Genomic DNA, 11,452 nt, shown 5'->3' with positions numbered 1-11,452 from the left:
CCCAGCAGAGGTCTCGGGAAGCGGCGCTGCGAGCATTAGGCGGACAGAGGTCGGCAAACATCGCGCTTCAGCCAGAAGCCGGACCGGTGGGGGCGGCCAGGGAGGACGGCCTCCCCGCCCGCCTCGGGCCCAGCCGGGAGCCGGCCGCAGGCCGCCGGTGCCGCCGCCAGGCCGGGAGAGGGGGGGGGGGCCGGGCCGGGCCGCGGCCCTCCCCAGCGGCCGCCGACGGGCCTTCGGCGGACCGGACGCCGGGGCTGCCCCGCGGCCCCCTCACGGGGAGGAGGGAGGGGGTGCCCGGGGCGGTACCGCCAGCTGTAGCGTCCCCTGCGCCGGCGGCCATTAAACCCTGCGTCACCTGACAACCGCCGCCGCGTCACTTCCGCCTCGCGCCCGCCGCCTGCCGGGAGGCCTCGCCGGGGGAGGGGCGGGGCGTCGCGGGGCGGGGCGCGGGCGGCGAATGACGTCACAGGGTCAGAGGCGGGGCCACCGGGGGCAAGATGGCGCTGAACAGGAACCACTCGCAGGAGGGTGGTGTCGTCATCCCTAATGCCGAGAGGTACCGGTGGGCGGCTGCGGGACGGTGGGGGCTGCGGTTTCTCCTCGCCCGCTCTCCTCGCAGCGGGGCTGGGACGGGGCCGGCGATGGGAGGTGGGAGGTGGGAGGTGGGAGGTGGGGGGCGGCCCGGCCCGGCCCGGCCCGGGGGCTGCGCTATTAGCGGCCTCCCCGGCTGCGGGGGAGCGGGCCGGGCAGGCGCGGGGGGAGCGGGCCTGGCTGGACCCGACAGAGCCGCCCCGTGTTCCCTGCTGCAGCTCGGTGGTCCTTCGTGCCGCTCCGGCCGGCGCCCCGCGTGAAGGGTGAGCTGGCAGCGCCTGTAAAAGACAAGGAATTGGGGTTTTTTAATGTCGTGCCGCTGGTTAGTGATGTCAGAGAGGCAGAAACCACTTACGGTAGGAGTCTTAACCGCCCGAATTCAAAGCAAGGAAAACTTGTCAGCGGGGAGGCCCAAGCGGAGCCGGTCCCCTCCTCGACACGGGAGGATCACACCTTTTCGGAAGGCGCAGCCAGCTGCTTGACACCCGCCCTCGCCCCGGGTGGGGATCGACAGACCAGCTGGACAGGCTTGGGCTTTGCTTTGGTGTGGTTCGGGTGCTGCCAGCACCCTGGCCTTGGCTGGAGAAATCCTAGAAACCAGAGGTCCAGAAAGGATCACTGAGCTGGTTTGGGGCTGGTAAACAATAGGAAAAACACGCTTAAAAAATATGCTACAAATAATGTTGAGTTTGTAACTGCCTGCTGATACTTCGGTCAGGGAATTCCTTTGACGTGGAGAGCTTTTGCTGGTTTAAAGTAGATCTCTCTATCCTTGACCTCAAGCCTTTCTTTGAGGTGCTGCTTAGTCACAGGTGGGTGCAGCGTGGCTCCAGAGGGTGCACAGTTCTCCCATGACAGCCCTGGATGGGCATGTGGGTGTAAACCAGTTCAGCAGCCTCATGACGCCCAGTGGTGGTGGCTGTGTGTTATTTGCTTGTGTGAGTAGCAGGGAAGGAGTAAGCATTACAGTGACTACATAGAAGTTCTTTCCAGTGAGGCAAACTGACGTGAAACGCTGGTACAGGACATGGTTGAGGAAGTATTCTGGTAAGATCCAAGCTGTCAAGGACTGTATTGGGTTTGTGTGCCAAGGTTTTGGTAGCAGGGGCGTTAGAGGGGTGGCTTCTGTGAGAAGCTGCTAGAAGCTTCCCCCGTGTCCAACAGAGCCAAAGCCAGCCGGCTCCAAGATGGACCCACCGCCAGCCAAGGCCGAGCCCATCCGCGATAGTGGTAGCACTTCTGGGATAACAGATTTAAGAAGGGAAAAAAGTTGTGGTGGGCACAGAAACTGTAGCTGGAGAGAGGAGTGAGGACATGTAAGAGAAACAACCCTGCAGACCCCAAAGTCAGTGAAGAAGGAGGGGGAGGAGGTGCTCCAGGCACCAGAGCAGAGATTCCCCTGCAGCCCGTGGGAAAGACCATGGTGAAGGCAGGCTATCCCGCTGCAGCCCAGGGAGGTCCACGGTGGAGCAGATCTCCACCTGCAGCCCGGGGAGGACCCCACACCGGAGCAGGTGGATGCCTGAAGGAGGCTGTGACCCCGTGGGAAGCCCATGCTGGAGAAGTTCGTGGAGGACTGTCTCCTGTGGGAGGGACCCCACGCTAGAGCAGGGGAAGAGTGAGGAGTCTTTGCCCTGAGGAGGATGAAGCGGCAGAGACAACGTGTGGTGAACTGACGCCAAGCCCCATTCCCCGTCCCCCTGTGCTGCTGGAGGGGAAGAGGTGGAGAAAATTGGGAGTGAAGCTGTGCCCAGGAAGGAGGGAGGGGCTGGGGGGAAGATGTTTTAAGATTGGGTTTTATTACTCTTTACCCCACTCTGACTGGATTGGTAATAAATTAAGTTAATTTTCCCCAAGTCAAGTCTGTTTTGCCCATGACAGTAATTGGTTGAGTGATCTCTCCCTGTCCTTATCTTGACCCACGAGCCTTTCGTTATATTTTCTCTCCCCTGTCCAGCTGAGGGGGGGAGTGATAGAGCGGCTTTGGTGGTCATCTGGCATCCAGCCAGGGTCGACCCATCACAAGGACTTGGTTTTATTTAGCTTAGAAGAAGTGTTTCCTCTTTCCATCTTGGAAATGGAAAGAGCTCTGCTGCCTTGTCAGTCTGTTGTCCCAGCCAGTCTGAGAATCTGCATCTAGCTCAGCTATGAAGTAATATCCCAGTAGAATTTCTTGATAAGGTTGGTTTTTTCTCATTAAAGCTAGACTTTTTAATGTTTTCCTCCTTGGATAGCAGCAGTTTTCAGCTACATCTATACTGTTATGTTTTTCTTTTCCCTAAAGAGCACATGACCTGAAACTACAGGGCTTTTGGTTGTTTTCTGATACGGTGGCCCTGCCAATTCCTCCCTTACCCCAATAATTTTGCAATTTCCTGACTTGATCTGATTTCTACAATATGCTGATCAGAATACATAAGGATTACTTTAGATCTGGCCTCTTCAGGCTTGTGTTGGGTTAGGGTTTTGTGTTTTCTTTTTCCATGTTCTTGAACCATAAAATGCCTCAGATTCTTCTGCCACTGTAACACTCCACAAGCTTGTCACCCCCAAGGCTTTTTTGTTTATTCTGCAAATTTTCTTACTAGGTGGTATGTTTAGGATCTGCCCTGTATATTCAGTGACATGCTTGCCCAAGTTGACTCTCATTTTTCCTGAAAATATATGTAATTTTTCAGGCACCTCCATACCACTGACCCTGCAGTGTTCACAGTTCTCATCTGGCTTTGTGTCATTAGCAAACTTTGCTAATGTTCCCACAGATATCCAACAATAATAACCTTATTGGTGACATTACTGGCTCCTCGTTTTGTGCCTTAGCATGGTGCTGTTTAGTACAAACACTTAAATCACGTGAAGCAGGGTCAGCAGTGAGGGTATTAGTGAACCAACTTCCTCAGTTTGCACAGTGGGTGCGGTGTTAGAGCAGTGCTGTATTCCTGTGTGGTGGCCAGTCCTGGATTTGAGCATGGGCGCAGAGAGAGAGGCTTGCTCTGAGATGATACCTTGGCTTCCAGGAGGTAGTTTCAGATACCTCAACCCTTTCTGTGCCCTGACCTTTGGGCTGAGGCTTTTCTCAAGCAGAGAGAGGAATTCCCAGTCTGGTGGTTTTGGAGACAGAAAGAGAAGCTGATTTAAAGCTTCCCTTTGTGGAGGAGGAGCAGGGGTTTTCACAGGTGAGAGTATGCATTCTTCCACTCTGCATAAATCATCCCTCTCTGTTCAAAGGAAAAATGGCAGGGCCCACATCAGAACTGGGATAATATTTAGAGTTTCTGGCATGCTATTCCACTCCCTGTGTGATGGGGGGGTGTGTGTCAGAGCCGTTGCTGACTTTGTCTCTCCAATTTGTCTGATTTCCTCCTGTAGTGTTCTCAAACAGTGTAAAGATGTGGAGCTCTCCTTTAGTGACGTGACGGGCAAGCCTGAAGCCTTCAAAGGCACCAAGAAAGGGATGCTATATCTCACTCCTTACAGGGTAAGTCTGATGCCAGCAGGGCTTCGTCTTTCTCAAGGGATATTGTAGACTTCAGATCAGAAACCTAGTAGGTGCCTGTGTCACAATCCCAGTTCCCTACAAAGGCACGTGCAGTCCTGGAAATCACTGTCTAGAGAATATTTTTCATATAATGTGTCAGTCAATATTACTTTCTTTGAAAACTGTCATAGTTTATCCTTAAAAAGCAGAACAATAAAACTCTATAAATGTGCATGTGGGTTTTAAGTGGTATATTATTTTGCAACATACATGCTTCAGGCGAGTGAGCCATGTGCCATCAAATCTGTTTGGGATCCCACAGTATTAAAGCTGTGAAATAACACAATGCATACTGATACTAGGAGTTAAGTTACCCTTTTTTGAATGCTGCTACACCTGAAACTCCATGACCATCCTTTATATCTAATTCAAGTAGTTCAGAGGCATTCCCTCCTGTCTTGCAGATGATCTTTGTGTCAAAGGGCAAGGATCCTATGCTGTCTTTCATGATGCCGTTTTATTTGGTGAAAGGATGCTCAATCGAGCAGCCTGTTTTCTCTGCCAATTACATCAAAGGACAGATTCAGGCGGAGGCAGGAGGTATGTGCCCGTGCTTTGTAGACTGAACTCTTCCCTAGTGTCACAAGTCCTTTTCTGCTGAACATCAGATAGACGGCTTATGTGCACAGGAAGGACAGATAGCGTAGCTGTGCCAGTATAGCTAGCATGTCCACGCTGAGGCAACTTGTGTCTTCTGAACTTTAAGGCACTGCTTCTGTGTTACTTTCTGCCTCCAAAGCTAGTAACTGACTTCCACAGGATGACTTTTGTTTAATGCTGTAACTTCTGTCTTGCTGTGTATGTCGTGTTTACTCGGTTTCTGCCTGTGCTTGTGTTCTCCTGTCTTTGACCTGGAAGGGTGTAAGTGACCAAGTCAGCAGTCATTGGTATTGATAGACAGAACAAGCAACCACTTCTGTTTTCTGGAGGTCAGTAGCCACTTAACAACTTGGGTGCCTTTGTGTGCATCTAGGATGCTGCTGTGTGTCGTTGATTCAGCTTTGTTCCCAATTTGATGATGAAACTGTGGTAAGACTTACAGTGATGGTCATGACCAAGCATGGGGAACTGCAGGGATTAAGTAGAAGGCTTCTGGTTCAGATTTCTTCCCTCTTGAGCCCTGGAATTCGTTTATGTGCATTTTGATGGCATCTGGAGAGCTTATGCTTTTGCTTTCTGCTCATAACAATGTTTTAAAGTGACTGGGTCCTCTGGGGATTGTGGATCAGCCCATGTTCTTGGGCTGAAATCATACTAAGAGAGGGGTTTTAAAGAGGTGAATCTCCAAGGGGGTGACTTTATCCATGGTGGATTGTTTTATTATATTTCTGTACTTTATTTCTACTTTGTCCCCAAGGGACTATCTCTACTTTTACTAACTTCATTGTTAGACAAGGAAGATAAACCTTATTTTATGAAATCTTTTATTTGAATGACATCTTTTGTCTAAAAACACCACAAAATCAATGCGCCCCCCCCAAAAAAAAACACCAAAAAAGCCCTTACAAAACAAAGCACTCTTACTTATCTTGCAATATCATTGCCTACTTAAATTATTTCTGAAAAATTGCATTTATAATCTGTCTGAACTTCCGTGGGTCAAAGAGATTAAAAATGTTGCATTTCATTTAAATCCTAGCTTGAGTTGCAGATCCTGATCTGTAGTCCACTGAGGTCAGCAAAAAAACTTCATTTGAGGGCTTTCAGTTAAAATCCTCAGTGAATTAAGTGTTCTTTCTTTACATTGTGTACATTATTACGTTCCACTAAACCTTTCAGGAAAGAACAAAACAACACAGTTATCTAGAGTAGGCTGCTTCTACATAATTATAGTGGGGATCGTCTTTTAAAGGGTAAATAAATAAATTCCTCATCCTCTTGAGATACTATTTTGGGGGACATCTGATAGCAACACCATGACTCTTTCACCCTAGCAATAGGACTCAAAACAGTTTTGAAATAAAGAATCAAAAAATAATTGGAGTATTAACTGTTTTCCTGTCTTGACTGCTACTGAGGAGGTTAATAGTCTGTTTCAGTTCTAATTCTTTCTCTCCTAGGTGGCTGGGAAGGGCAGGGGACATTTAAACTGACTTTCAACAGTGGAGGAGCTATTGAGTTTGGACAGCTGATGTTCAAAGCTGCGTCTAATGGTAAGGGATTTTCAGAGACTGCAGTTCCCCCATGGTTGGCTGAGCTAGTTAGAGAATAGTGCTCTTGAACTTTGTGGGAAGAAGGGTACCCTATGCACTATTCCACAGCAATGTATTTTTTCCTCTTTCCAGGGGAACTCTTGTTTTCCCTTCCAGTCCTTTTTCTTTGTTTCATCTTAGTGCTTTGTGCAATCAGAATATTATGCAGTTTGTGCTTCTGAGGTGCACCACCTTTTTCTACAGAACTTTATTCCTCCTGGAATAAAACTGAAATACGTGATGGTGAAAAATTGCTTCACTTGCCTACCCTCAGCTCAGTTCTATAATAGCAAAGTGAGATGGGGGAAGTTAATGTGCACGTTTGGAGAAGGGGAAAAAGAAATCTTAAAAAATGACTTCTATTTAAAACTTTCAAATGGGGGGAAAATGTACATGTTTTTTCAACAAGAAAGTTTTCTTTTTAAAGAAATGTGCATTTAGAAATGTACACTTCTTTTTTCTGACAAGAAAGTTTAAAAAGAAGGAAGAACCTCCCTGCTGATACTTGCTTTAGAATGGTCTTTTCTTGCAGCAGTGGGAGCTCTGTGATGGGAGTGGTATCTGATAGCTAGTGTTTTTGCAGCTGGTTTCCTTCAGCACCCTGTGAACTTGCAGTGAGGATGCTAGTGCTCTTCAAGCGCAGTACTGTGCCAGGACTGTATAGTGAATTTAGATTAAGGGAGATGGTGCTGCATGAACAGGACTATTTTCCTTTTATTCTGTATGTTTAGTTGTAACAAAAGGATGTCTGGCTTACTAAACATGTGCTCCTTAGCTTCCAGTGGCGTTCCTCTCCAGAACCCTGGCTATGGCTATACACCTGTGCCTGGAGGGTATGCACCCGCCCCACCTGCTCCCGGGGGTTATTCACCTGCACCAGGGGGCTATGCTGCTCCTCCACCACCAAACGGACCGTATCCTTATACACCACCTCCGATGAATGCCTACGGACCTGCTCCACAGCCCATGGGATATCCATATGCCCAGACTCCAGGTTTGGAAGTTGTGTAATGATGACTGGCAGGGTGTGTTTGTTGTTAGTTGTAAAGAAATCACAATGGTACGGTGAGGGTTACTGTAGTTTTGTCTCCATCAAGGATCCTTGTCCTTGCAAAAATCTGTTGCATGCTGTTGATCACACCCATGTGTCTCTATAGTTGCAGCTGGATGGGAGGAGAAGATGTGGTTTCTAAACTGTGCTGCTGCTACTTGGCAGGGAATTGTTGCCTGCTGGCATGATGGGCATTAGCAAAATGTCAAATCCCTGCTGTCTGCATCCCTGCCAAGCCTGTAGAGCTTCCCTCACCACTGCTCTTGTCCAGGGCTAATGTGCTGCTGGGCCTGCGAGCTCTCTTCCCCTGTGTCCCATTGCCACGGTCCAAAGCATCAATCCGGCATCATCTTTTTCAGGTATTTACCCACCACTTCCAAACACAAACCCCATGTATGTGCCACCTCCTCCCCCCTACTCCGGGCCGTCTCCTGCAGGACCCTCAGCTCCCCCAGCCTGGATGGGCCCAGGGATGCCAGGTAAGTGGGACTGGGGGGCTACCAGGGTCCAGCTGCAAAAGGGTGCTTGGGGGCTTGGGCTGTGGGTGGTGGTGTGGGAACAGCATGGGGTGGGGAAGCTGCTGTTGTTGCAGGAGCTCAAAGTCATCTTGATCTATTATTTGAGGTAACAGAGCGCGGGGGGAGCTGCTTGGCTGTGTGCTGCACAGCTTGTGGTCAGCTCTAGCCAGCTTGCAGCTTTCCTGAACTGCTCTGAATTCAAACCCAGCTTGCTGCAGTTGCTGTTGGCTCTTTGGACATTTGTTTCCTCCTCAAAAGAGCTATGGCTGGGAGAAGGCTCTGGGGCTTGGGCCACTGCCTAAGGCATGTAATATGGCTTCTTTCCTTTCCTTTGTAGGGGGCAATAAGGCCATGGAAGCTGCATCCAGTGCATATTACAACCCTGCCAACCCACACAATGTGTACATGCCCATGGTGAGTGCTGCGCCTGTGGTCTGCGTGTACCTGCTCCCTCTTCTGTCACTAGTAGAGGCAGCAGTTTGCTTTCCTGGCAAAGTCTAGCATGCCTTCATATTGAACATGTACAGAAAGTACGCATTTTCCTGGGAGGGAGGTGTGGACGTTGGTCCCATGAAGAAGGGTTGTTAAATCCTCAATTGGGAAAGGAGGAGGGCCTTAAGATTCATCCATTAACAGCCATTTGGTACTTGTCTTACTCTTAAAGGTATAACAAATTTGCATGGGCACAGAGAACACACAGAGCTCTCTGCTTCTGTTGGGCCTGGAAGTGGGGAGAGTTAAAGAAGAGCAGGTCGCTTAAGGAGGAGAGCATGTGGGTTTCTCTTTCATTTTTTTCTGGGCTGCATGGAGATGGGGAGGTCTTTTACTGTTCAGTCAGTGGCAGGTGGTAGGTAGGCTGGAGCCTACATCTGGTACATGACAGCCAGTCCACCTGAGCCCTTCACTGCCTCGCGTGGCTCTTTGGTGGGCTGGAGACCAATGGAGCAGCAAAGCTGGCCCTCAGCCCAGGGGCTTGCTGTCTGCTGGGTCAGAGCTATGAACATCAACAGAGACAAAGTCCTGGAAGTGAAGGGAGGATGGCAATTAAAACAGATTAAATGGTCTATTTGCAGTAGACCATTTGTTACCTGGTTTTGAGGGGACCTTCCCTAGAAACATTATGGGAGGCAGCATGTATCCTGGAGCATAACTGGTGCTAGAGAGGAATGTTGTGATGAAACGACAGCTTAAAACACAGCACCTGGCTCTGTCTGTAGCTCACTGAAGAGCAGTCATTTCTTGTAAGCCAAGCCTGGGAACGCCTGGGAAGAGTTCATCATAAAATGAGTGGGGTTGTTGACTCTACTGTATCTCCTTCCAGGATCAGCCACCTCCTTATGCACCTCCTGAGGATAAGAAGAACAACTAACAGAAGGAAATTGCAACCAGCCTCCCACACTGTCTCTCCCTGAAGACAACTTGGCTGTTACTACCCCTCGTGTTAGCATATCTCTAGGTCTCTTTGTATATATACAATGTATGTAGTGCTGGGCAGCTGAGCACCTGCCCTCCTTAAACATTATGTCAGTAGCAATACAAGGCGGAACAACAGCACTTTCCTGCTTATTTGCTTTATATCATGGGGGCAAAGCACTAACCTTTTGCTCTGCCATTGGCTTGAGGAGAGAGATGGACTTCTTAAACCACCAGTAGACCACATGACTAATCTAGGACTAAAATACGAAGGCTCTGGGATCTTGGAGTAGAACTCCTTGGAATGCCAAACTTTTGACTTCTTCTGAAGCACCATCTGAGGGGGAAGGTATAGAGAGCCATGAGGTTCCTTGCATAGACCCTTGGGTGCCCCAGAAAGGTGTTAAATATCTTTAAATTCTGGCACAGCTCAGCGTGAGACGGGACTCTGGAAATCCTGTATTGTGCTGGAAGTGTGTTTCATGTCCTGGACTAACAGTCATGGTGTAATGAACTTGGGAAGTGCATCCTAAGAGACATGGAAACGTTTGGCTGTGCAAGAGGGAAGGAGATGGGTTGCAGTCAGCCTGCCTTTGTAGACATTGAATAGAAAAGCAAACAAAGGTGTGCTGCAGGGCAGTGAGCTGATAGTGGCAGGCATGTGAATCAGTCTTCCTTTCCCTCTCCCAGAAGCAGGTCCCATATCTGTGCAATGATCCTGTGTCAAGCAGCTGTTCTTCAAGCGTAATGGAGTCAAGTGCTGCACAGGGGGCTGTTTGCCTTGGAGCAAAATACATTACGTTAGGAAGATGACCTGGCATTAGCCTTGTCAGGAGGCAGGTCCCACAGCCCTGGCTCCCTCTGCTGAGCAAGCTTGTGCTGCGTGCTAGCTCCGCAGGGGACAACTGGCCTTCATCTTCTTCCTTGGGCCGCTACAGCCAGTGTGTGTATGCCCACACCTGAGCAGCGTGGGAGGGTAGGTGCTGTAATATTGGGGCTGGGTTGCTTAGGGGTGCAGTGCCCTCTCTTAGCTGGGAATCACTGTCTGGTGTGGATGTTACTAATGCTCAGCTCTCTCGCAGAGACTGGCTGCTCAGCCTCAGCCTTTCCTTCTTCCTTAGGACATAGTGCCATTAAACCTGCCCTGAAGAGAGGGTCTCTAGTCTGGTGGAGACCCTTGTGATCCTTTACATATGGGGTGATTGTACTTCTTCCTACAGCCTTCCCACCTTCACAGTGAAGGGGAAGGGGTGTTTTCCCTCTTACTTCCTGTGTGCCAGGGCTCTCCTGTAAGTCAGGCTTGCATGATGTGCAAGTGTGAATTCCTGAAGCAGCCCTGCATGGGGAGGGAAGTAAATTTCCTTATGTATAAACACCTTTTAAGTCTGAGTTAGAATATTCTAATAACTCTGTATTTAAAAAAAAAAAATCAACCAGGAATGTTTGTAACTTTTTGAACTGCACTTTAATACAGGAGTGTTGATACCTTTAGCTGCCTGTTCACTGTTGTGTGTGTGTTGTGCTGACCTTCGTTCTTGCTTACTGCACAGCAGGCTGGAACAAATGACAGCCGCTGGTGGTGTTCTCTTGGGTTGGCTGTGGGCCAGTCCTCTCTCCTTGGTACATGGCTAAGCTGGATCTGGAATCACGTAACTGGGGGCAGAGAAGAAGGTGGGGCTCGTCCTCTTGCTGCCTGGGGACGATGGAAGGCTGGTTTGTGCCTTTGCTTTTGCCCAGATACCCCAAACTGGCACATGTTCATGTCCTCGGAGCAGGCACAACACTGCATTTAGCAGGGGCCATGTCACCACCCTACTACTCACTATGGCTATATTCGTAGCACCTCTCCCATGTACATTTACTGCCAGAGGGAAGGCCTGTCTTTAAGATGAATGCCTCGCTAGCCAATTTTTTTTCCACTGGGGGAAAAATAAATATATGGTAAAGGAAAATGGCACTTAACTGTGGACTGTAAAATCTGTTTCCCCTTGTGCCAAGGAACGCTGTCGCCCTCCTGAACATGATGTAACTACTGGAGAGCCGTTTCCTACTCTGCATCAGTCTCTGACAGGAAACCAGTTCTATTTCTTAGCGTAGTTGTTCCTGTTTTGAGGTAATGAGCCTGTAGTCCTACATGAACCAAGTGGCT

General features: G+C 49.4%; 1 protein-coding gene across 3 annotated transcripts; it reads left to right on the top strand.

The window, feature by feature from the left end:
* The first annotated feature begins 433 nt into the window (after positions 1–433).
* On the top strand, positions 434–10,794 carry WBP2NL (WBP2 N-terminal like). 3 transcript variants are annotated; one of them, XM_030041256.1, is made up of 8 exons: positions 434–556; positions 3,961–4,069; positions 4,534–4,669; positions 6,190–6,282; positions 7,097–7,315; positions 7,732–7,851; positions 8,228–8,304; positions 9,212–10,794. In XM_030041256.1, exons 1-8 carry the CDS (start codon positions 498–500, stop codon positions 9,257–9,259), a joined length of 861 nt encoding a protein of 286 aa, XP_029897116.1. In that variant the 5' UTR covers positions 434–497; the 3' UTR covers positions 9,260–10,794. The 3 variants fall into 3 exon arrangements, with proteins under 3 accessions (XP_029897116.1, XP_040974165.1, XP_040974166.1); XM_041118231.1 differs by having other exon boundaries at positions 6,169–6,282; XM_041118232.1 differs by lacking the exon at positions 434–556 and adding an exon at positions 2,798–3,767 and having other exon boundaries at positions 6,169–6,282.
* The last annotated feature ends 658 nt before the right edge of the window (positions 10,795–11,452 follow it).

The sequence above is a fragment of the Aquila chrysaetos genome, chromosome 17, assembly GCF_900496995.4.
Source record: "Aquila chrysaetos chrysaetos chromosome 17, bAquChr1.4, whole genome shotgun sequence".
NCBI lineage: Eukaryota > Metazoa > Chordata > Aves > Accipitriformes > Accipitridae > Aquila > Aquila chrysaetos.
The sequence above is the reverse complement of the archived record's forward strand: the minus strand, read 5'-3'. Positions and strand labels throughout refer to the sequence as shown.